The sequence below is a fragment of the Peromyscus eremicus genome, chromosome 8a (genome assembly GCF_949786415.1).
Source record: "Peromyscus eremicus chromosome 8a, PerEre_H2_v1, whole genome shotgun sequence".
NCBI classification, from domain to species: Eukaryota; Metazoa; Chordata; class Mammalia; order Rodentia; family Cricetidae; genus Peromyscus; species Peromyscus eremicus.
Window position 1 is genome coordinate 98,104,046 of NC_081423.1, and position 25,905 is coordinate 98,129,950.

At 46.5% G+C, this 25,905-nt stretch overlaps 2 protein-coding genes across 4 annotated transcripts in view; one reads left to right on the forward strand and one right to left on the reverse strand.

Moving 5' to 3' along the window:
• The window catches only part of Acox1 (acyl-CoA oxidase 1), a 27,070-nt gene extending 16,871 nt beyond the window's left edge, over positions 1–10,199 (reverse strand). The window contains exons 1-3 of one of the 3 annotated variants that reach the window (XM_059272151.1): positions 9,721–10,199; positions 9,377–9,536; positions 2,772–2,932 (exon numbers count right to left, since the gene is read on the reverse strand). In XM_059272151.1, the coding sequence (XP_059128134.1) occupies positions 2,772–2,932; positions 9,377–9,536; positions 9,721–9,829 (430 nt within the window). In that variant the 5' untranslated portion in view covers positions 9,830–10,199. Of the gene's footprint in view, positions 1–2,771; positions 2,933–9,376; positions 9,537–9,720 lie in introns of those variants that run through there. The other 2 variants (XM_059272150.1, XM_059272152.1) reach the window with 2 other exon arrangements.
• Ten1 (TEN1 subunit of CST complex) lies at positions 9,610–25,415 on the forward strand. Its single transcript, XM_059272153.1, has 4 exons — positions 9,610–10,106; positions 13,139–13,275; positions 14,510–14,667; positions 25,016–25,415. The coding sequence occupies exons 1-4, from the start codon at positions 9,828–9,830 to the stop codon at positions 25,183–25,185; spliced, it is 744 nt and encodes a 247-aa protein (XP_059128136.1). The 5' UTR covers positions 9,610–9,827; the 3' UTR covers positions 25,186–25,415.
• The last annotated feature ends 490 nt before the right edge of the window (positions 25,416–25,905 follow it).

Below are 25,905 nucleotides of genomic sequence, written 5' to 3' on the forward strand. Positions count from 1 at the left end.
TCAGTGCAGTAATTCATTTCTGATAACCCCCAATACTACATATGTTTATGTACATATGTCTGTGTGTGTATACACATACATGTTTTTTTCTTCCTTCACTGCAGCGCTGGGGGTCGAACTGAGAGCCTCTGGTGTGCTAGGCAAGCACTGTTCTTAGACAGAAGTTAGAGGGGAGCAGCAAGGAAGGGCTACAGATGCCACTCAGTGTAGAGTGCTTATCTAACATGATGGAGACTGGGTTCCATCCCAGCATCAAAGCAGAAAGACAGACGGACAGAAAAAAAGTTGAGAAAATTACAATAACCCAAAACCAAGAAGCAAGTCTCATGGGAACCCCCAGGGTTCAGTCAGCTGGGAAGAAGTAGCACAGAGGCCGCAGTGGAGCGGCAAGGCAGGAGGACTATTACTCAGGAAATCACGTCTGCTGTCTTCCAAGTTCTGAAGGGAGACAGGAACTTCCTCAGTGAGAGGAATCTGCCAATGTTGTCTTCCAGGGCAGCGCCTGGATGACAGATCTACATTCCTCAACCAAAGTGCTAATGTGAAATGAGGTAAAAGAAACAGTCCCTACGAGGTGGCAAGTTCTCAACTGGTCACCTGCTTTCTGGCCTAAAGAAATGTGAGGCTGATTTCCACACTGTTCCTTCAACACTAGAGTTCTGTAGAGTGACCTTCCTCAGCCCAGGCCTGGGCCTTCCCACGAGGCTCACAGAACAGGTTTGATAGATTTCCTGGTATGCCTCAAGAGGAGGGAAGACATACTCTAGAGCAGCTCTTCTCAACATGTGGGTCTCGACCCCTTGGGGGGGTCCACCAGCCCTTTCACGGGGGTCACCTAGGACCATCAAAAAAATACAGATATTTACATTGTGATTCGTAACAGTAGCAAAATTACAGTTATGAAGTAGCAACACAACAATTTTATGGTTGGGAGTCACCACAACAACATGGGGAACAGCATTAAAAGTTCAGCATTAGGAAGGTTGAGAACCACTGCTCTAGAGGGAAAAGATAAAACTGACAGGGATACTTTCTACAGGGCTCTGCCTTTTCCTTGATGGGGAAGGATTTTGTTTTAGCCTGCTCTTTGCCAGGTAATACTGTCATGATACACATTAACCAACAGACCTGACATGGGACAGAATGGGGGTGGGGAGGGAGAACACCAAAATGAAGGAACAAAACTCCACGCAGCAAGCCTTCGTCCTCTAACCCTGTCCTGACAGTGCTCTCAGAGACAGGACTGAACGGACTCAGATACAATGGCTTTCTCTCCCCAGGGCACCTGTCATCAGTGCTGGCACCCTGAGGAAAGCCCTGGGTGTCTGTCAACAGGCCACACACACACAATCTCCAGTCCCGGCCCTCTCACCCGCCCCCCACTCCCAGCTACGTGGCTCTGAGAGGGTCTCACTACACAGCTCAGGCTCACTTCCAACTCCCAATCTTCAGCCTCCCAAGTGCTGGATTATGACTGCTCTACCATGCCCAACTTCCCTCTCCTTCACACTCCCTCCATCTTGGCAGTGAAATATGAGGCAGAGCATCTCAAATTTAAACGTTCATCCGGTTGGGCATGTGGTGCAAACCTACCATCCCAGCACGCAGGAGGCTAAGGAGATGGCCGGTTTAAGGCCAGCCCAGGCTAACAAGGCCAACCTTGTTGTCTCTGCTTTCTTTTTTTTGGTTTTGGTTTTTCGAGACAAGGTTTCTCTTGTGTAGCCCCTGGCTGCCCTTGAACCCACAGAGATCCACCTGCCTCTGCCTCCTGAGTGCTGGGACTAAAGGTGTGCACTACCACTGCCCAGACTTTTTTTTTTTTTTTTGGTGTTTTGAAGCAGTTTCTCTGTACAGTACTGGCTGTCTTGGAACTGGCTTTGTAGACCAGGCTGGCCCCTCCTGAGTGTCACCATACTTGACGGGCAATCTTGTCTGAAAAAAAACAAAGCAGCCAGACACGGTGGTGCACACTTTTAACGTCAGCACTCAGGAGGCAGAAGCAGGTGGATCTCTGTTGAGTTTGACGCCAGCCTGGTCTATAAATTGAGTTTCAGGACAGCCAGGGCTGTTACACAAAGAAATCTTGTCTTGACAAACAAACAAACAGCACACAAACAAAAGCTAAACCACACCCATTCCCACAGGTGTGATCCCTGAAAACAATCCTATTCCACACTGAGTCCATAAACATAACTTGCTGAACATGCCCAAGCATTTAGGAAGGATTTAACCAAAAACTACTGGCAGTCAAGGACCCACAGGCCTTCACGGGAACTGTACAATGAACAGCTGAAGAAAACCACCGGAGTCATTTCTCAAACTGGAGCAGCTAGCCGTCAAGGAAAGACCAGGACAGTCCCCTGCCATCACTGTGTTATTACAATGCATTCTTCTGACGTCACCTCTAGGCACTGCTAAGGCATCCATCATCCCTCGAGAACTTCCAACAGACTCCTTCACAGTCACACACACCAACAGAGCTGGGTGCTCTAATACACTTAAACGCCACCTCTCCAAGGTGCTCAGTAACTGCTCACACAGGGTAAGTGTGACAAACAGTGGCCTTAAGAAGTGACACTGAAGGATGTTCATAGGCCAGAGCCCTGGGGAATAAACTCACAAAGGGGAAACTGGGCTTTGATGCAACAATTTGAAAATAAATCCCCAAACACGTAGCTGCAGGGGAGGAGGGAAAAAAAAATCAAACGTCAGGAGTCACTTTTCTTGAACTCATGAGGTGGTCACCCCGGGATCGTCAGATGTGGACTAACCGTGGCCCATCTCCGTCTGGGCGTAGGTACCAATTATCTGGAGATCTTTGGACGGATGCATCCATTTCTCTTGCTGAGCAGTGGTGCCCTGATTCAGCAAGGTAGGAATAAACATGGAGTAATTGAGGCCCACAGGTTCCACAAAATTGACCAAATGTAGTCTACAGGAGAGAAAAGAAAAGCGTCTCAGCCTCACGCAGGACACTACACCCACCGCTCGCCACCGCTCACTCTCGTTAGCTTATCATTGGTGTGTGTGCCATGACACGGGGGTGGAGGCACCGGAGGGCAGAGGGCCTCTTTCCCCTCAAGGTTCCAGAAATCAAGCTCCATCTGTCAGGCTTGGCAGCAAGCACCTTGAGCTATCTTACCAGTCCCCCGACCTCACATTCTTGAGAAAAAAATCTTGGCCCTCAGGATGAAGAATAGAAAATTGAAGACCCTTTCACTAAACGCAATGTAAAATTTACTGTCTACTATGTAAAAGCCAAGAGCAGGTCTTATGTGGCAGCTCTTGTCCCCATCACCTCAGGGCCAGATTCCTTCTGTTTCTCTGGCGCAGAATGGACCCAGCTCCTCGGGCAGCTAAGCCTGGTGCCAGCCCTGAGCGGCAGCCTGCAGTCTTCAGAATCTCGTCTCATCTTTAAAAGAGGAGTCCTGTATAACCTCTACACTGAATCTGGAACAGTGGACTGACTCTGTGGTTACCTCTGCTCTGACTGTGGGTGTCACAGAGTGGGTGTGAGTACGGCTGTGGTCCTTTCAGGTCTAACTGGCTTGGAGGATCAAAGGGAACTCTACAAACATTCCTTACTATGGAGCCATTAGCAAAAACTCCTGACAATATCGATTTTAATGTTTGTTTTTTTTCTCTCACTACATATCCCTGGCTGATCTAGAATTTACTATGTGGCTCAGCATAGTCTCAGACTCCTGGGAATACTCATCCATCAGGCCCAAGTGCTGAGATTACAGGCATTCACCACCATGCCCGGCATCAAGAATAGTACAACAGTCTCTGCCTAGACGACCTAAGCAAATACCCTGATGAATAAGTACGTACTTCAGGGCACGACCATGGAGCTCTAAAGGTCTCCAGGGTATCTAAGGTGAGCAGTTTAAAAACTGTCCCCAGTGGCCAGTGAACATCGCTTCAGATTAAGGGAACTGCACATGACACTGAAATCCAGCCCGCAACCTTCCCCTCAAACAGACCCCATGAAACACAAACTGAGCACCCCAGCCAGGACTGTGCTTCCACCCCGTGGACTTCCTGGGAGTCTGGTCTGCATTTTGGCCGTGTGCACCCAAAGAACTTGAAGTACAAATGCTGTGTCACCTAAGTGACTTTGATGTCTTCTCAGGAGTTACTAGAAGAGGTGTCACCCAGGAGACCTTGGGCTTCACAAGAAGCAGGGCATGGACTAGAGGAGGAAAGGGACACTGTCACTCCACAGAGGGGCCACCACCTTAAAAATAGCAACAGCAAACACAGTAATTGCCTACTATTCTATTTCTGAAATAAAACCATACAAACCAGCCCAGATTCTTCTGCTTTCCATCAATCTCAGCCACTCTGAGACACTCTCCTCATGGATGCTCTTAGACAGTGATACTACCAATCAACCCAACTGAACTAATGTGATTACAGAGTCTAGCAGAGGGAGTGACTTCTGTGTCCTCTGTCCTGGGGAATGCTAATGGATGCTGCTCAGTGAATATCTGCTCTGATGTCAACAGTTCCAGTTGTGTGGTTAGGGCAGAAAGATCACTTTCCAGCTTTGTCTAGCAAGTAGAGGGCACTATGTTCACTGCCCAGCAAAACAAATAAATCACTTTTTGTGTATGCTAGGAACAAATGCCCAAATGTCCATGAGATAACTGACTAGCCAACGTGAGTACATAGATGACAATAAAACCCCAATAATGAAGTGCCTTTTGTCTCTGATTTCTCTAACATCATACTCATCAACTACTATTTTAAACTGATGGAAGCTGGTGTGGTACCTGCCTGTTACTTCAGCAAAACAGGAGGCTAAGGCAGGAGGATCCAGAGTTTGAAGATGCTGCAGAAGAAGAAACAGACGGGAAATTGGAGAGAGGATATGGAAAGGAAGTTAAGCACTAAAAGTCTGGTGAGATAAACGCTTAAGTCACTCCTCAGGGCAAAACTGGAGCAGCACCCCCACAAGCCTGTATCTCCCCAAAACCATTGGTATCACACACTTCCCATTTCTTTGAGCACAAGTGTGCGTGTGTAAAGAGGAAACAAGGAATTTCTGAGAAATAAGGTATAATTGAGGAGCCAAAAATGGTGAATACATAATGCATCCACATTTCCCCGAGGGAACTGAAAAGCCTGAGAACTTTAGTAAAACATTCTGAAACTGGAAAATGTAATTATAAAGACATTAACACAAAGCGGTTTTAAGAAATGAGAAGAGTGGGTGTGACAGCATTATCCTATGAGCCTAGTACTCAGAAGGCAGAGGCAGGCATGTAACTGAGAGTTCAAAGACAGCCTAGACTACATAGTGAGTTCCAGGCTAGCCAGGTCTACAACAGTGAGACCCTGCCATGAAGGCGGAGGAAATAAACAGGATACAAGTGCTAATTTTTTTCTTCATTAAAATTCTTGTTGTTTCCCCTTCCCCAGACCACTAGAAATGTAACTGAGGAACAAGGTCTGTAGCTGGGAGTGGTGGGACACACCTGAGAACCCAACATTCAGAGCCAAGGTGGGGGGGGGGTAGAGAGAAGGAATGCCTGGGCTATATGACCCTGTCCTACTCAAACCAAAACGAAGAATAAAATCTGAAACTTTGTAGTTTAGTAATGGCTAATTCCTCCTGCAGATGCTTGTCAAGAAATCAGGCTTAATTAATTAATTAATGGGGTCCAGGACCTCAAACACAAAAAGTGTTCCATCAACTGAGCTGCATACCTTTACCAGCCTCAAGGGATCCTTTACCAGCCTCAAGGGATCAGCTTTTAAAAACTTAAGGAGTCTATAAAAAACCCAACTGACCCTTGTTGGAATTTCAAATTACTCTTAACCTTTTCCTTTCAGAGCAAAGAGTATAGTCAAAAGCACTCAACAAGCTGAGGCTAGAGAGCTTCCAAAGTCCAAGGCCAGTGTGGGCAACAGGGCAAGACCCTGTCTCTAAAGCAGGGAGAAGGAAGGGGTCTCAGCAGTTAAAAGCACTGGCTGCTCTTCCAGAGGACCTGGGTTCAATTCCCAGCACCCACATGGCAGCTCACAACTGTCTGTAACTCCAGCTCCAGATCCCATACTGCTTTTGGTCTCCTCAGGTACCACCAGGCAGGCAAGTGGTATACAGACATACATGCATGCAAAACATACATATACACCAAGCATTTTTTAATCAACTTTGTAAAAATAACAACACATTTTTTAAAAAGAAAGAATAAAAAGATAAAAGAAAGAAAAACATCAAACAAGACATAAAAGAGACTGTCTTAAGAAACAGTAGCAGAGCAGTGGTAGCACAGGTCGTTAATCCAAGGACCCTGGGAGGCACAGGCAGATGGATCTCTGAGTTCCAGGCCAACCTGGTCTATAGAGTGAGTTCCAGGACAGCTAGGACTACACAGAGAAACTCTGTCTTGAAAAACCAAAAAAAGAAAGAAAGAAAGAAAGAAAGAAAGAAAGAAAGAAAGAAAGAAAGAAAGAAAGAAAGAGAGAAAGAAAGACAGACTAGTAATAAGTACCTAACAAAGAGCCCCGTAAATGCCCTGCTCCCCAGGAATCCTCCTGAGTCCTCAACTCTGGCACTCCTCCCCTCCCCCCTCACTTAGCTTACCTAGTGTATTTTACAATTAATGCTAAGTTTTAAGTCAACAACAAAACAAAACAAAGAAAAAGAAATAATGATAAGTTTTCTTGGTGGCACATAAAATTCTGACGTGAGTTACAGAGTTCAAGCTACAGGTAGGACTATATGCCCACAGAAGGCCTAGCACAGTCACTGCCAAGACCAGCTCCCAGGCTCCTCCTCTAACTTAAATGGATCTCCTGACACAGGGCATTAAAACTTATCGTTAATATTTCATCTGAAAAGGAGGCATGGCCCACAGGAAGGACTCTGTTCGAGGCCTCTGTGACCTCACTTAAATTTGCTTGCATAGTGTGCACTAACACCAGTTACGAAACATGCTGTATCATCTACTTACAGAACAAAACAGTAACCCTTCTCTCTTATGCTGCTTTGAGAAGGTATAAAATCTTAGCAAGTTTTAGGTTGTAAACCCAACTTAGTCCATTTTGTAACTCTTTCCTAGGATTTACTGTGCTTCAAAATCCCACGAGTTACAGACTTTAGAAACAAAAATGAATATTTGGAAGATGGTGAGTATTCTGATTTGGAAAAAAAGTTTAAATGTAGCTCAGACAGTCTTCAGACTGGATAGACATATAAAGGATGACCTTGATCTGCCTCCACCCCGATGTGCTAGGATTACAGGTACTCGTCATCAACACAAAACAAGTATTTCTAATTAGTCAGATTGAGTGGAGTTCTGAGGAAGTCTTAAGGGGCAAAGTGAACCACTTCATTGTCACAGTAAACACCACATCAAGTCACACGTAGACACTGAATGTACTGTACCCACAGTGCAAAGGGAGGGGGAATAACCATTACCACATTAGGGCGGGACTTAGAATCATTTATATTAGTTCTTGAAAACATAATCTTAATAAAATGTAACCTCTTTAAGCCAGGCAGGGTGGCTCGTACCTGTAACCCCAGCACTTGGGAGGCTGAGGCAGGAGGATTACTTGGAGTTGGAGGCCAGCTTGGACTACAGAGTGAGTTCCAGGCCAACCTATTTCAAAAAACAAAATGAAAACAAAACTGTCTGTTGTTGCTCAAGTACTGTAGATAATTTAGGGCATGGGGCACACCAGGCAAAAGTGAATCATACTTCTGGTCCAAATTTTTATTTCATTTTAAAAAAAGATTATTTACGAACATGAATGCTCTGTTTGCAAGTATGCCTGCACACCAGAAAAGGGCATCAAGTCTCATTATAGATGGCTGTGAGCCACCATGTAGGTGCTGGGAATTGAACTTAGCAAGTTTTACGTTGTAAACCCAACTTAGTCCATTTTGTAACTCTTTCCTAGGATTTACTGTGCTTCAAAATCCCACTGAGTTACAGACTTTAGAAACAAAAATGAATATTTGGAAGATGGTGAGTATTCTGATTTGGAAAAAAAGTTTAAATGTAAAAAGCAGCCAGTGCTCTTAACTGCTGAGTCATCTCTCCGGCCCCCTTTATTTCATTTTTATTTATTTATCTGGCAATGCTAGGGATTGAACCTAGGGAATTGTGCATGCTAGGCAAGTGCTCTACTGTTGAGGTCTAGCTCCAGCCTCCCAATTTTACTTTTATTGATGACAACACTGGAGTTCTTCTACAATGTAAAAACCCAGAAATAAGAAGCAGCAGAGACAGTATAAAATCTGTGCTAGAACGCCCGTTAAGGCTAGGGGGAATCTCTATGTATAACTGAAAAGCAAAGTGTAACACAGTAAGTAAGCAAAGGACAGTTTCCCCAGCAACGGAAGAAGGGGGGTTTTACACACAGGACATAATGACCGCTACAATACATTCAATAATGCTGGATTCTTAGAATGTGGTTCTCAGAATACCAGGTTATTCATTCTGAGACCTGACATGTTGTTCTTCATCTACTCTTTTCCTATTATTTTATACTCAAGATACACATTATATAAAAACAAAATAGGCTATTATTCCAAAATATTTAAATGTCTGGTCTTGCACCTACATTTCAGGCAATCACTAGGCCTCTTTTCCTCTTGTCTTCAGTGCCGACAATCAAACCCTGGGCAACTAGGGTGAATACTAGGCAACCTGTGTCCTACTGAGCCACACCCCTGGTACAGGAAGCTTTCTTACATTCTGCATTTAAATAAACCTAATTGGGATTTTTGGAACGAAAATTTTTTATTACTATTTGTTTATTCTTTTTTCTTTCTTTCCTTTTTTTTTTTTTTTTTTTTTTTTTTGAGACAGGGTTTCTCTGTGTAGTCTTGGCTGTCCTGGAACTGGCTCTGTAGATCCGCCTGCAATTGCCTTCCGAGTGCTGTCTGGGATTATGGGTGTGCACCACCATTGCCTGGGCTAAACAGAATTTTTAAATTACATTTTAAATTGAGTCCTATGTGTGTGAGGGTACACCACAGACTCCTCTAGTCAAGAGAGGTCAGAGGACAATCTCTGACTCTCTTTCTACAATGTGGGTCCTGGGAATTGAACTCAGATCATTAGGCTGGGTGGCAAGTTCCTTTATCCACTGAGCAGCCACCTCCGGAGCCCTTAACTTTAAAAAAAAAAAAAAAGATACAAAATTGAGCATATCCATTCAATATTTGCATTTTACAAATATGCCACACTATCCCACTAAAAGACTTAGATGTGATGTGGAAGTAATATTTTTCACACATAAAATGGAATCATGAAACGTTCAATTTGAGCCTTCAAACACATGAAAGATAAAAAGGCCTCCCCAGACTGCAGCTGTAGTCTGGGTTTGCACTACTGTGCAAAGGTACACCTACTTTTTGAACCACATGATTTCTTCAGGGTCTGAGATGCCAAATTCCCTCATCTTCTTCACCATGGTGGCACTCTTCTTAACAGCCACCTCGTAGCGTTGGCTGCGAGTGAGGAAGTTATAGTCTTCATGCTGGAAGTCTGGATCGTTCAGAATCATGTTCTCTGCAAGGGAGTTAAATGACATCAAGAGAAACCGCATTCAACCTCCCGGAACCCCAGCGGATTAGAACGGAGGGCAGTACCCTCCTAAGTAGGGAGTCCCGGCTTCCCCTAAACTCCAGAGACCCCAAGTTCTTATTCACGGGGTGTTCCCCGTGAAGAGGGAGGCCTGGCCCTCCGGCCTCACCGATTTCTCGGCGGCGCCGGGTGTTCTCTGGGCTGCCATCCAAGACGTGCGTGATCAGTTCCGGATTGAAGGTGGCGGCGGCCCGCTCCTTGCGCAGGTCGGGGTTCATGGTGGCGGCCAGTGTTGGTGGCGGAGGAGGTGGCGATAGAAGTGACAAGCACCGAAGCGACGACCCTTGTCTGCAGCCGAAGCGCAGAGCCGGCCCTAAGAGCAGTGCCGAGACGGCCCGAGGCCCCGCCCCGCCCGCTCCGGCACGCCCCGTCCCCGCCGCCACTCCCCGCGTGACCGGCCGCGATCCCAGACGCCGGGACCGCCCGCCGGACGGACGAATCCCCTGCTGCGAGCCAGGGGAGGTCCCTGAGCGGCTCCTCGCCAAGGAGACTAAGGTAGAAGGTCAAGAAACCGCGGTAGAGCGGGAAGGGGAGCCGGGCGATCGCCGGCGTCGCTTCTCCAGGTTCACGTGATCTCTCCGGGCGGAAAGGAGGGACTTTGACGCCCAGGAGACGCGCTAAACGGATTGGCCGGGGCCTTGAGGGGCGGGATTGCGCCTGCGCCGTGGGACTCACCTAGTTCCAGGCTCTGGGGTCCTCTCGCTAGACTTTCTCGGCAAAGGGGGTGTCAAGGGCCGAGGGCGGGATGAGGAGGCTAGTAGAGGAAAGATGTTGGTTCCACTGGAACCCACCCAAATTGGAGCAAAAGGGGACCAGGACAAAGGTCACGTCGGGAGAAGGTTCATTACCGTCGGTTAAAAATACTGGCGACTGACCTTAGAGGCATGGGCCTGGCCCTTGCGAAGCTTCCCGGCTTATGCAGTGGACATTGATTTAAAGTGAGAGGGAACGGGAGATGTTTCTCTACATTTTATAATCCAAGACATTTTCCTCCTAACCTGGCAGGACCTAGAAGTTTTGAAATCCAGACTTTGGTTTTCGTTATCATTATAATCGTCATCGAAGACGTAAATGTACACATGCCTAAGAAGCTCCAGCGTACGATTTATAACAGAGTGCCTTTAGCCTCAGAGATAGCCAGTTTTCACCAATTTGTTTTTTAGTTCTTATTCCTTTAAAAAGTGCCAAATTGCCGAGCATGGTGGCTCGTGCCTTTAATCCCAACACTCGGGAGAGATCAATGCCATCCATCCTGGTCTACAGAGAGTTCCAGTACAGCCAAGGCTACACAGAGAAACCCTGTCTCGAAAAACAAAAAAAAAAAAAAACCAAAAAAAAAAGTGCTAAGTAGTGGGCTGGAGATGCAGCTCAGTACAGTGCTTGTCTAGCATTCACGAAGCCCAAGATTTGATCCCAAGCACCACATGGACCAACCTAAGACTGAGTTCTGTTAGTTATAGTGAGAGGTTGCCCTTCATGCTGTTTACAGGGTGTCCTGTGTCTGACCACCATGTGTGGATTTTCACTTTTGAACACTCAGGAATCTCAATAGGGGAATCAAGAAGCAATTCACCTTTCACCCAGATTCCCTAGTTAACGTTTGTCACAGTGGCTTTACTCATCACCTGCAGGTCAGCTTTGTTTATTCACTTTCTCTTTTTGAGCTGTCTGAGGAAACTGTGAAGTCCTCCATTGCTTACAGATATTTAGGGATTTCCTAAAAATAAACATTTGCAAGATGATTATGGTTAAGATAATTTAATGTTGACGCAACACTCGTGTCTAATCTACATTTCTTTTTATGGCTTTACTGTTGTCCATTACTGTCCTTCACCAGGTGTTTTACTCATCTGGAATCTAATCTAGCATCATAAGCAATACTGTGTTACCTGCCGGGGGCTGGTGAAATAGAATGCCACTGAGTGACTTAAATAACACACACTTACAGGCTCATCTCTGAGAGCAAGAAATTTAAAGTCAGAATGTCCACAGAGCTTCATATAGCAGTGCACACTCTAAATGCCAGCAATTGGGAAGCTGGGCCAGGAGGAAGAGAGTTAGAAGCCAGCCAGAGCCACGGAATGAAACCCAGTTGTAAACTGTCCAAGGGCTGGAGAGACTGCTCAGCAGTTAAGAGCACTTTCTGCTCTTGCAGAGGACCTGAGCTCAGTTCCCACCACCCATGTCAGGTGGCTCCCAACTGCCTGAAACTCTGTTCTCAGGAGACTGATACTCTCTTCTAGCCCACAGGCATGCACACCTGCACATACACACACAGAAGTAAAAATCTTTTTTAAAAATGAATGTGCCGGGCGGTGGTGGCACAGGCCTTTAGTCCCAGCACTAGGGAGGCAGAGGCAGGCAGATCTCTGTGAATTCGAGGCCAGCCTGGGCTACAGAGTGAGTTCCAGGAAAGACTCCAAAGCTACACAGAGAAACCCTATCTCAAAAAAATAAATAAATAAATAAATAAAAATAAAAATGAAGATAAGGGCCTAGAGAGATAGCTCAGTGGTTAAGAACTCTTGCTGTTTTTTAAGGGGGCCCAGGTTCCCAGCACTCACGTGGCGGCTCACAGACATCTGTAACTCCAGAGGCACTAGGCGCACAAGTGGTGCACAGACATACATGTGAGTAAGACACCCGTACACATGTTAAAAATAGCTTTAAAAAGGAGTTCTGGGATGGATTACTTCCAGTTCCTGCAGTACTGGGGATCCAACCCACGCTAGGCAGCACTCTACCAGCTGAACTACATCCCAGCTCCCAGTTGCAGCCAGGACATATTGGGATTAAAGGCACAAGTGGCCGAGGTCACCAGCTTGTAGCCAGTGTTGGATTAGAATGACCAGGCTCCTTTGTTTCTGTGTTATCTATAGCTGTTCTCAAATGGCAGGGGCTGGGGAGATGGCTCAGCAGTTAAGAGCTCTGCTGTTCTTTTCAGAGGACCTGGGTTGGATGTCCAGCACCCACATGGTAGCTGACAAATGTCAGCAGATCCTTTACCCTCTTCCAGCTTCTTCAGGCACTGCTCATACTCAGTGGACAGACATACTTGCAGGCAAAACACTCGCACACATAAAATAAAAATAAAAATTAGATGGCTGATATAAGCGGCGATAGAGACCTCCATCCCATAGAGATGGAATACATATGTGCATCTTTTTGGGAGGTGTTTCAAGACAGGGTTTCTCTATGTATCCCTGCTGTCCTGGAACTCATTATATAGACCAGGCTGGCGCAAACTCAGAGATTCACCTGCCTCTGCATCCCAGTACTGACTGATATGTGTTTCTTTACAGACCCCTGCCCTATGAAATTGATGGAGAATGGAGACTGCAGTGGGAACAGTACTTCCCCTGTAGCTTTTATTTATGTACAATGTATATGTGTGTCAGTGTGTGATGCAGGCTTGTGTATTAACATGTGAACTCATAACATATCAAAGACATCACAACCCTCTTGCTGGAGCTAGTCTTCCGGATGTGGCTGGTCTCTCATGTCTTATGGTTGGCTTGGTTTATCAGGAATCTTCAAAACTCCATCCCAAAACTATTTGGTTCCTGGTGCCATCAATGCTGCCCAAACCTGGTATCTATTACTTCCCCTGGGAAGTCAGTGATGGCCAAGTTCCTGATGGAAGCACACTGCGAACATTTGGCAGGTAAGAATGGTCATCCCTTCATGTGACAGGGGTGGTTAAATAACTCCCCTTCAAATAATCTCAATTAAAATGGTTTTAATATAATTTTGCCTAATTATAAACACACACACACACACACACACACACACACACACACACACACACACACACGACAGGGTCTCACTGTGTAGCCCCAGCTGACCTGGAATGAGCCATGTAGACCAGGCTGACCTTAAACTCACAGAAATCTGCCTGCCTCTGCTTCCTGAGTGCTGGGATTAAAGGCGTGTGCCACCGCCGCCTGGCTGTATTATTTGTTTTAATACAAATAACCCACAGAGGAGTAAAGAAAGCAGAAATATAAAAAAATAAAATAGGGGCTGGAGAGATGGCTCAGAGGTTAAGAGCACTGACTACTCGTCCAGAGGTCCTGAGTTCAATTCCCAGCACCCACATGGTGGCTCACAACCATCTGTAATGAGATCTGGCACCCTCTTCTGTATACATAATAAATAAATAATTCTTTAAAAAATAAAAGAAAAGAAAGGAGAAATCACATGTGGTATTATTGTCCAGACAACCATTGATAAACTTTGTGACCACTCTATACTTTCTCATGTGTATATGTGTGAGTGATCATCTGGGTGGAGGTGGCTACACACTTACATGCATGCATGCATGCATACATACATACATACATACATGCATACGTACATACATACTACGTTAGTTGTATACTGTTAATCCACAGATCACCTGAAAGCAAAGCGACACCAAGCATGATAACACACATCTGTCTTCCTAGCTCGGGATGCTGGTGCAGGAGTGTCTCAGGTTCAAGGTCGGCTTGGGCAGCTTGGCAATGTACTGTCTCAAAAAAGAACAAAAGAAGCTGGGCATGGTGGCTCATGCCTTTAATGCTAGGCCTTGGAAGCAGAGGCAGGTGGATTTCTGTGAGTTCAGGATCAGCCTGATCTATATATTTGAGTTCCAGACCAGCCAGGGATGCATAGTGAGACCTTGTCTCAAAATAAAAAATGGACAAATTCAAAGCAAGAGTAAGAAAATTGAAAGGCAGTTGCCTCCCATCCATAAGGGAAGTGGGAAGCACTTGTTCTGGTCTGTGGCTTATATTTTATTTTCGGATCTGATTGAGGGCAATCATGGACTTCGAGGTAGTTGTTGGCCTCCTCTATGGAGCTTGGTGGTAGGCTTGTTGGTGAGTGGAAATGTTCACACTTCCTCTGCCCTCCAGGTTGTGCCTCTACGACATGACACGCTCCCTTGTGACCCTGACGGCCCAGCACAGATCCGATCAGTGTCAGCTGCATGTCTGCACCAAGCTGGTGGAGCCCTTTGAACCACATGTGGACTTCCTGTACATGGTTCTTGGGGAGCTGGAGCATGATGAGGGTAAGCTGTGCTCCCTAAAACCTGCTTCACTCTGTCTCTTGAGCTGGGGCGTCTTTGTCTTATGTAATCAAGAATGCACTGGGCCTGGGACACACACCTTCAATCCCAGCACTCAGGAGGCAGAGGCAGGCGGATCTCTGTGAGTTCCAGGCCAGCCTGGGCTACAGAGTGAGTTCCAGGACAGCCAGCGCAAAACAGAGAAACCCTGTCTCAGACAAAAACAAAAAATAAAAGAATCAGGGAAATGTGGGGGTGAGGATATAGCTCAGTTGGTAAAGTTCTTGCGGTACACATGTGAGGACCTGAGTTCAGATTCCCAGAACACACTGAAACTCTATAGGTGTCTGATTCCAGTGTTCCTACAGGGAGGTAGGGAGCAGAGACCAGACTGGTATACACCGTGGTGAGCAAGAGACCTTGCCTCAAACAAGATGGAGGTGAGGACTGACTCCTAGGGTTGTCCTCTGATGTCTACACATGTGCCATGGCGTACACAAGCCAACACAAAGAACTAAAAAAAAAAAAAAGGTCTGGGCAGTGGTGGTGCACGCCTTTAATCCCAGCACTCAGGAGGCAGAGGCAGGTGGATCCTTGTGAGTGGGAGGCCAGCCTGGTCTACAAAGTGAGTTCCAGGACAGCCAGGACTGTTACACAGAGAAACCTTGTCTTGAAAAACCAAAAACAAAAATAAAGGAGGAATGGATTGGCCTGTCCTATGATCTACTGGGGTTACTGTTGCTTACAGATCAGCCCCTGAGGTCAAGGACTCTTAGGAAGCAGGTATGACTGGACTCTGGTGGACCAGCCATGTGGTGCCATGTCAGAAAAGGGATGGGGAGTGGCCAAAGAGAAGTCAGGTTTCTGAGGGTCTGTGTGTGATGATGTAATTTGCTAGATCTTCAAATGTGCCCACCAGCCCTTAATCTATGTCTTATGGCTCCTTCACTAAAACCAAAGCTCAAGAGAAGACAGGGCTGTGATAACAGACCAGGAAGTCAAGGTAAAAGAAATAACATGCACAAGGAGGAATAGAAACAGTCTGGAACAGCCGTCTTCCTGCATGAAGAATCGAAGACAAGGAGGGAGTATGGCCAAGTGGGAGATGCCCAGCATGCATCAGTCCTGGGTCCCAGCAGCAGCTTTAAAAAACCAAAAACAGGGGCTGGAGAGATGGCTCAGAGGTTAAGAGCACTGCTTGCTCTTCCAAAGGTCCTGAGTTCAATTCCCAGCAACCACATGGTGGCTCACAACCATCTGTAGTGAAATCTGGTGCCCTCTTCTGGCCTGCAGGGATATGTGCAGACAGAACACTGTATACATAATAAATAAATAAATCTTTAAAAAAAAAAAAAAAAAAGGAATGTGTGCTCATTGTAGAGCATTTAAAGAGTAAAAAGGAAGCCGGGCGTTGGTGGCACATGCCTTTAATCCCAGCACTCGGGAGGCAGAGCCAGGCGGATCTCTGTGAGTTCGAGGCCAGCCTGGTCTACAGAGCAAGATCCAGGAAAGGCGCAAAGCGACACAGAGAAACCTTGTCTCGGAAAAAAAAAAAAAAAAAATTTAAATTTGTTTGTGTGTGTGTGTGTGGTGGTGGTGTTGTTTTTGAGACAGGGTCTCGTGTATCCTGGGCTAGCCTCAAATTAGCCATATAGCCAAGACTGGCCTTAAACGTGTGGTTAGAGCTGGAAAGATGGCTGAGCAGTCAAGATCACTGTTCATTCCTGCAGATAACTACATCTGTTGTGATATAGTCACAGCACCCCCATGGCAGCTCACAACTGTCCATAACTCCAGTTTCAGGGGCTGTGACAGGCTTGTCTGTTCTCTATAGACACAAGGCGTGCACACAATACACAGACATACATGTAAACACTCATACACGGAAAATAAATATATCTGAAAAAACAAAACAAACAGAAAACGGAGGGGGGGGGATGGCGCACACCTTTAATCCCAGCACTTGGGAGGCAGAGGCAGGAGGATCTCTGTGAGTTTGAGGCCAGCCTGGTCTACAAGGCAAGTTCCAGGACAGCCAGGACAAGAGAAACCCTGTCTTGAAAACAAACAAACAAACAAACAAAAACCTTGTGATCCTCCTGCCTCTGCTCCCAAGTGCTGGGGTAACATGCATGTCCCACCAGACCCAGCTATGAAATGAAACTCCTCTCCCACCCCTTTGCTTTGCTTTGGGACAGAAACTCTCACTGGCCTTGAATTTGTGATCTTCCTGCCTCTGACTCCTGAGTACTAAGATTTCTCATATATGGAACCACAGCCAGCTAAATTTTTAGACTTTTCTTAGCATTTTAAAAATTAATTTACCAATTTGGGTATTTATTTATTTTGAGACAGGATATCATTCCATATCTCAGGTTGACTGGAATTTACTACATCGTAGACCATGCTGGCCTTGAACCCACAGCAGTCCTTCTGCCTTAGTCTCCCACATGCTAGGATTATAGGTGTGTGCCAATGTACCTGGCTGTTCCTTAGCTTTTCTATTTGTTTTTTGAGATAGGTCTATGTAGCCCAGGCTGTCCTGGAATGTACTGTATAGACCAGTCTGTCCTGTTGGCCTAAAGTGACTTGACTCTTCTGACTCATCCAGAAGGATTAAGATTAGCAGCATGGACTACCATGCCTAGTACACTTATGTCTCTTAATTTATACTTTTAAAAATCCATGGGCTGGAAGATGGTTGGGGGTTAAGAACACTTGTTCCTCTTGCAGAGGACCTCAGTTTGGTTCCCAGCAACCAAATCTGGTAGTTCACAACTGCCTGTAACTTCAACTCCTCTTCTGGACTGTGCAGTGACTTCACCCACATTCATTCCCAGTCACACACACACACACACACACACACACACACACACACACACAGAGTTAAAAATAAAATCTTTAAAAAAATCTATGGTGGGTTATAACCTTGGATGAAATACATTAATTAAATTTGTTAATTAAATAGGGAAATTAATTAGTTTAAAAATAGAAATTAATTAAATGGTTGATTTTAATTATATTGGGTTTTGTTTGTTTGTTTGTTTTTTGTTTTTGTTTTTTAAGACAGGGTTTCTCTGTGTAACAGCCCTGGCTGTTCTGGAACTCACTTTGTAGACCAGGCTGGTCTTGAACTCACAGAGATCTGCCTACCTCTGCCTCCCAAATGCTGTATTGAATTTAATAAAAGTTCATCTCACTCAGATTTAAGCTTTGAAGGTCAAAGTTCCTGTCCTCATAATTGATTTGGAACAGATGTGAAAGGAGGCATAAAGGGCTTTTATCTTTAAAAAAAAGTCAATTTCATGACTGTGTGTGTGCACGCTCATGTTTGCCTCAGTGTGCATAAATGTGCTGGTATGGTGCTCCTTAAGGCCAACTCTGCAGCTGCTGTTTGATTTTTTTTCCTTATAACTTTTTCTGCATTTTTCTGAGTACTTCATACATGCCACTCTGATCTTGAGTGAGGAGTTAAAGAGCAAGCAGTGGGTGGAGCCCTGTGTAGACTGAGTGTGGCCATGTCTGTCCTGACCTCTCACCTGGGCAGAGGGTATACTGTGTGGGTGCTTTCAACCTTCCTGGGCATGGCCTTAAGTCCTGTCTGGGTCCAAAGGTCCATCAAACATGTGTTGTGCCCTGTGTCCAGGTTGAAAGTCCTGAGGACGAAGGAGAGGTTAGTTAGAGGAACTTTTCTAACGTTTCCTGTAGAGCCAGCCACAAGACTAGTGTGAGACAGTGCCAGCTGTGAGATGAATTCCTAAGATGTGACAGCTCCTGGTACCGCCCATGGGCCTGAGGGGCTCCTGTCTGGACATGAGGTGTTTCTGACCACCTTCCCCAGTCCGAGGGTTCCCGGCTTTGTAATTAGCAATAATCACACTTTGTATAAGCCCCACTGGCTGTAAGAACTGCCACTTCGGGCTGGAGAGATGGCTCAGAGGATAAGAGCACTGATTGCTCTTCCAGAGGTCCTGAGTTCAATTCCCAGCACCCACATGGTGGCTCACAAACTGTCTATAACTCCAATTCCAGGGGACCCAACACCCTCACAGAGACATGCATGCACACAGAACACCAATGCACATAAAATAAAAATTAAAATATAAATAAATAAAAACATTTAAAAAAAAAAAAAGAACTGCCACTTCACAAATCTCATTTCTGCTCTTTTCAAAACTACTGTAAAAAGTTGAATTGGCTCATGGTGAGTGTATATGCATATTATAGGGCACAAGGTGACATTTTAGTACCTGTCCATGGTAGATAATGAATGGCCACATACAACAATTGGCATATCAATCTCTGTAGACATTACGTGTGTGTGTGTGTGTGTGTGTGTGTGTGTGTGTGTTAGGAATACTAAAAAATCCTCTCTAACTGTTTTGAAATATTCAAGTAGTTGGCAACAAGTGGGCCTGGTGGTTCAGGACTGTAATCCCAGCTACCTAGGAAGTTCAAGGCCTGCCAGGGATGCAGCGTGAGTTCAAGACCAGCCTGGGCATCTTGGCAAGGCCATGCCTCCAAAAGTTAAAAACAGAAAAGAAAAAAAAGGCTGGGAAGGGGGCGCACAGTTCAGTGGTGAGAACACAAAGGCAGGAGCTTCTCTAAGAGAGACAAGGGGCATGAGGAAGCAGTTACATGTTTGATAACTGCCTGAATAACTGTCACAGAGCCTGAGGCCAGGCTGACCAGGACACAGGGAAGAGTTTCTAGGCAGATGGAGGGAAGCTGCGCAGTGAGAGAAGATCTGAAGTCCTTGTGTTATAGGAATCCATGCAGAGGTCTGTGGTCTTCCTCCACCCAACCATGGGTGTGACCAGGGAGGGTAGAGGCTAGAGTTCATCGGGTAGGAAGCTTGAAAGGCAAAGGCTGATCCCTACAATACCGTGAATTTGACTGGAAGGTACTTAGGGCCAGCTGAGGGGACAGAGAATGTGAGAGGAAATCCAGGAGTCCCGGGGGCCTGTCGGGGCTGAAGTGGGCTGCGGTGGGAGGAAAAGGGCAGGGACGTAATTGAGAACAGTGTTTCTACAGCAGAGGTGGAGGATCCAGGGCAACCAGTCCAAGGTGCGAGGTGGGTGTGGGAGGTAGAACTGGGGCAGAGGTGAACAGTGGTGTAACTGGTTATCAGTGGGAAGGAGGAGACCGCCGGGGTGCAGTGTGAAACCTGAGCAGCAGGGGAACTCTGGACTCAACCTCCCAGCTCAGTGGGGAGTGTGGGAAGACCCGCTTGTCTGGATGATGCCAGGTTCTAGCCAAGTCCCAAAGCAAAGCTAGGAGCATTCTAAAGACTCGGAAGAGAGACACAATCTCCCAGAGGTGTAAAAGGAAGGTCACAGCAGTGTGTGGGGCGGGATGAGAACATGGTGGGTTTGGGGTGATAGGTCAAGGACAAGCTCTGCTGTAGTCAAGGGACCACCATTAAGGGGTACACACGGCAGCACTAGTGCTCTCCGAACAGCAGGGCAGCAATGGGACTTGGCAGTTGTGTGTGCCAGCAGGGGCCTCCTGCGGGCCAGGCAAGTGCTTATGTTTCTACTGTCTTAGATGGTCTCTCTTATACACTAGACTGGCTGTGTATTGGAGGATGACCTTGAACTCCTGATCCCCTACCTCCTGAGTGCTGGTATTCCAAGTGTGTGCCACCATGTCCATTTTATGTGGTGCTGGGGCTCTAACCTTAGGCTGAGTGGGTTCTAGGCACGTACTATACCAGCTGACCTACATCCCCAGCCCTTTCCTTTCTTTTGAAGATTGATTTTATTTTTAAGTGTGTGTGTGTGTGTGTGTGTGTGTCTTTCTGTCTGTATATAGGTATGTGCACATATATGCAGGTACCTATAGAAACCAGAGGCCTTGGATTGCCCTGGAGCTGGAGTCAAATGGTTGTGAGCAATTGCTGGGAACTGAACTCAGGTCCTCTGCAAGAGCAGTTGGTGCTCTAACCACTGACCTGTCTCCCAGTCCCTTTTTTTTTTTTTTTCATTGTACATTTTTGGCATGTTGAAGGTCAAACTCAGGGGTGCATACACTAGATAAGTATTCCATTTATTGTTTGAGATGAGGTTTCCAGTCAGCCACACCTTCCCAAGAGCTAGGATTCTAGGCAAGCTCCAACATGCCCAGTTCTCCTCACACCTCTTCCAGTTAGAACTGAGGCCACGGGCAGCTGTCCCCAATGATGTGCGTCCATGCCCATATTATTCCTCCCACCCAAAACAAGCTGAAACACCTGGACTGCCAGCCTTGGGTTGATTGTACCATCGGGACGCCATCTGTTCTGTGGGTCACTTACTCTGTTACATGCAGTGAAGTGTTGCCCAACTAAGACTATTGAACTTAAAAATAAAAGTAATGGAGCAGGAGAGCTGGTCCAACAGTTGAGAGTGCCCGCTGCTCTTCCAGAGGATCCAAACCTGGTTCCCAGCACCCACATCAGGCAGCCCACAGCCACCTGTAACTCCAACTCCGGGGAGTAAATATTCTCTTTGGGCCTTCATAGGCAACTGCACTCATGTGCGCACACCCACACACATATACACTTAACTTAAAATTTTAAATCTTGGGAGCTAGAGAGATGGTTCAGTGGTTCAGAGTACTGGCTGCTCTGTTCAATTCCCAGCACCCATGTGCTAGCTCACAATCACTGTAACTCCAGTTCCAAGACATCCCTTGCTCTCTTCTGACCTCCTCAAGCACCAGGCACACATGTGGTCAACAGATACACATGCAGACAAAACATTCACACACACACAAAAGGTCGTGCAGCATGGCGCACGCCTTTAATCCCAGCACTCTGGAGGCAGAGCCAGGTGGATCTCTGTGAGTTTGAGGCCAGTCTGGTCTACAGAGCAAGATCCAGGACAGGCACCAAAACTACACAGAGAAACCCTGTCTCGAAAAAAAACAAAAACAAAACCCAAAAAACAAACAAACAAAAATATACACACAAAATAAATAAAAATATTTTAAAAATTTAAACCTTTTAAATAATGTAAATGAACACTTTTAAAGATTCTGTAATGCCGGTTGGTGGTGGCACATGCCTTTAATCCCAGCACTCAGGAGGCAGAGGCAGGCGGATCTCTGTGAGTTTGAGGCCAGCCTGGTCTACTAATTGAGTTCCAGGAAAGGTGCAAAGCTACACAGAGAAACCCTATCTCAAAAAACACAAAAAAACAAAACAAACAAACAAAAAAAGGATTCTGTGAGAGCACACACACATGCATAAACAAATACACACAGGGACATACACACACAGACATAAATACACACTCATACACCGTCACCCTCCCAATCCCCCCTCACACACACACCAATTGCATAAATACATTTAAAAGAAGGAAACAAAAAGTTAACCACGTGGGACTGGAGAGATGGCTAATAGTTAAGAGCGAATATTGCTCTTCCATAGCATCCAAGTTTGGCTTCCAGTAGCCATGTCAGTTGGCTCCCACTGGCCTATCACTTCAGTTCGAGGGGATCCAATCAATACCCCTGGCCTTGATCACCTGTGCTCATGTGCACAGATGCACATGCACACACAGAATTAAAAAATAATAAAAATAATTTTTTTAAAAAGGTTCTGTGAAATTTAAGCAGATTTCTAAGAAAATCTTCACACCAGAAGTTTGAGAACATTTGACATGGGCTCCTGTTTTGAGTTTATATCTCCCACCCCTCCTTCCAGAAACCTCCCCCATGGCGTGCACATCAGGGCCTCATTCCTGCTGAGGAAGAGTTCTCAAACTCCTCCGTGCCTTCCCTGTTTCTTTTGATTCATTTTGTTTTGAGACAGGGTGTCTCTATATGTGTAGCCCAGGCTGGCCTGGAACTCGCTCTCAAACTCACAGAGATCCGCCTGCCTCTGCCTCTGCCTCCCACGTGCTGTGCCCCCACCTCCTGGCTGATTGGTTTTGATTATGTATTGTTATTGTGTGTATGTGTGAGTATAGGTTCCCACAGAAGCCAGACCTGGAGTTACAGATGTTTATGAGCCACCCAACATGGACGCTAGGAATCAAACTCAGGTCTTTCAGAAGAAGAGCAAGTGCTCTTATCCACTGAGCCATCTCTCCAGCCCCAGCCCTCCATTTTGACATTGTGATCATCTGATTCTGTTCTTGTTCTTGCCCATCCTTCAAACTCTTGAGAGCGAAGTGTGTGCCCAGGCTTCTCAGGGTGGTATGAATGTTTGATTGATGTGTGTAGATGTTATTCAAATCTTAGGTGGTCTTTTAATAAAAAACGCAGAGCCAGCCGGTTGGCTGTGGCACATGCCTTTAATCCCAGTACTCAGGAGGCAGAGCCAGGCAGATCTCTGTGAGTTCAAGGCCAGCCTGGTCTACAGAGCAAGATCCAGGACAGGCACCAAAACTACACAGAGAAACCTTATTTCAAAAAACCAGAAAACAAAACAAAAAACCCAGAGCCAGATATCGGGGTGAAAGCTGAAAGATCAGAGAAGCAGAGCAGCCAGCCTCTAGTTCTTCCATCTACGAAATCCTCAGCCTAAAGAGAGTGTGTTCTGTTTCCTCACGCCTTATATACCTTTCTCTGCCCTGCCATATTACTTCCTGGGATTAAAGGCGTGTGTGCTTCCCAAGCAAAGGCATGAGATCCCAAGTGCTAGGGTTAAAGGTGTGTGCCACCACTGCCTGACCTCTGTGTCTAATCTAGTAGCTGGCTCTGTCCTCTGATCCTCAGGCAAGTTATTAGGGTACACAATATATCACCACATGTAGATATCCCCTGGCCAGAGGCCTGAGTAGTGATAACCGGCAGCCAACACCCATTCATAGGTGCAGATGGGGTCACACACTGAGGCCTCTGTGAGTGACGCCATCTCTGCCACTGGGCACCCAGAAAATGAGGCTCAAACAAGTTCATTTTTCACAAGCAACCTATGCAGGTGGTTGAAACTAGACGGCTTGATGGTGAGTTCTGCCCCCAGACTCTCTTCAGTAGGTAAATGACCTAGACTAGAAAGGTCAGGCTAGACTTCTACCAGAAAGCTCTTATCTCAAATGCATCAAAAATAGATGGAGTAATTGAGCTATTCATTGAGGTTCCTGGGAAACAGTGAGAACTCCAGGGGGAGTTCTTTCTAAGCCAGGCATGGTGACATGTCCCTGTCATCCCAGAACTTGGGAGGTAGATGTAGGGGGATCATGTGTTGAGGGTCATCCTAGGATAGACGGCAAATTCCAGGACAGCCTGAACTATACTAACCCCGTCGAAAAGCAAGTAGGGGCTGGAGAGATGGCTCCAAGATTCAGAGCACTCTCTGCCTTTGAGAGGACCTGGGTTCCATTCCCAACACTCACATGGTGGATCAGAACCATCCATAACTCCGGTTCCAGAGGAGCTGATGCCCTCTTCTGTCCTCTGGGGGCACCAGGAACACACATGGTACAATTACCTGCATGCAGGCAAAACGTCCATGCACATAAAATAAATCTGAACATAAATAAGTAAATATAGGGGCTGGAGAGACAGCTAGATGGTTCAGAGCATTTGGTGCTCTTACAGAGGACATGGGTTCAGTTCCCAGCACCCACACAGTGGCTCACACCACCTGAAACTCCAATTTCAGGGGATCCAATACCCTCTTCTGCCCTCTCAGGGTACTGCAGCCCCACTGTGCACCTACATACATGTAGGCAAACACTAATCCACATAAACAGAATTTTTTTTCTTTTGAGACAGGGTTTCCCTGTGTAACCTTACCTGTTCTAGGACTGGAACCAGGCTAGCCTAGAATTTACAGAGATCCACCTGCCTCTGCATCCTGAGTGCTGGGATTAAAGATGTGTGCCACCACTACCTGGCCCAAAAAAAAAAAATTTTAAATAAAAAAAGCTAAACGCCTGTTGTGAACATCCCAATGTCTTTCCTGTTTGATATTACAGGAACACTGGCATTATATATTAGGTCACCAGTACATCTGCCAGCAGGTCCCCAACCCCCTTTCCCAGGGGAGGGTGACTTTCCCTTATAAGGCCAACCTTGCTTGGAGCTCAGTCCCTTGGATTTATCTATCAATATGGTTTCTCTTCACTCCAATTCCCAATGCCACTGGTCCTAGGGTGCCAAGGAAGGTGTTCCCTTAGAGCAGACAGTGTTTCCTCAACGCTGGACTTTTGGAAGGCAAAGGAATTAATGGCAGAGTTGGAATGTGGAGGTTCAGTTCCTGCTTCCTGACTTACATGATGAGCCCACAGTTGTGGGTATCCTGGAGACAAAGTTGCCAGCTTTCTTGGTGCCTCAGGAATGAACACCAGGAAGCATCTGTGGAGTGTCACAGACCCTCTAGGAAGTCACTGCTAACGCCTCGGGGTCTGTCTTTCAGATGGAGGTTCTGTGGTGAAGGCCCGACTGCTCACCTGTGTGGAGGGGATGGATCTGTCCTTGTTAGAAAAAGCCATCTTGGAGCAGAGGCTGTACCTGCAAAAGAAGCAGCAGCCAATAGGAGACACCAACACCTTGCCACCCCCTCCACCTGCTCCTCATTCTCAGTGACAGCCTTCATCTGTAACCAGAGAGCAGAAAGCAGCGGCAGGGGTGGGGGGTACCCCTTTCCTGGACTCTAGACTGACCTATAAATGAATGCCCACCCCAAGCCGGCCATGGTGGCCCATGCCTGTAATCCCAGCGCTAGGGAGGCAGAGTCAAGAGGATCGGAGTTTAAGGCCAATCTGAGCTACATGAGACCCTCTCTCTAAAATAAATAAAAAATATATAAATAAATATCTATATCTATCTGTCTATATCTATATATATCTGATACCCCACCCCAGGGCCCTGGGGCTGTGACTTGTGAAGGACACAAAGAGTTCCTCAAAGTCCTCATGAGTAAAGCCTAGTGTGTGTACATGGTGCAGAGCCGGTTGCAGCCAGTAGGGGCCAGCAGGGGGCGCCACAAGCAGACGGCTTGCCTGACAGAGAAGCTGCAGCCTGCTGAGGGCTTCCTTCCGGTGACTTCTGGGCTAGGAGGTTGAGGGGAGGATGCTAGGGGCCCAGGGGCAGAGTTTGGGGGTTCAGGAGCAGAGTTTGGGGCCCAGGAAGCAAAGGGGTCACCTTTGGGCTAGAAGGCTGAGGTTCTGACCTGATAGAGGCTAAGAATTGCCAAACGGGCCAAACTGAGGTCCTGGGCCCTGATGTGTGACCCAGGGCAGGATTGTGGCTGCAGAAGCCTTGGCCAACTCCTAACCTCTGCCTCGAGTCACCCTCCCCTGTATA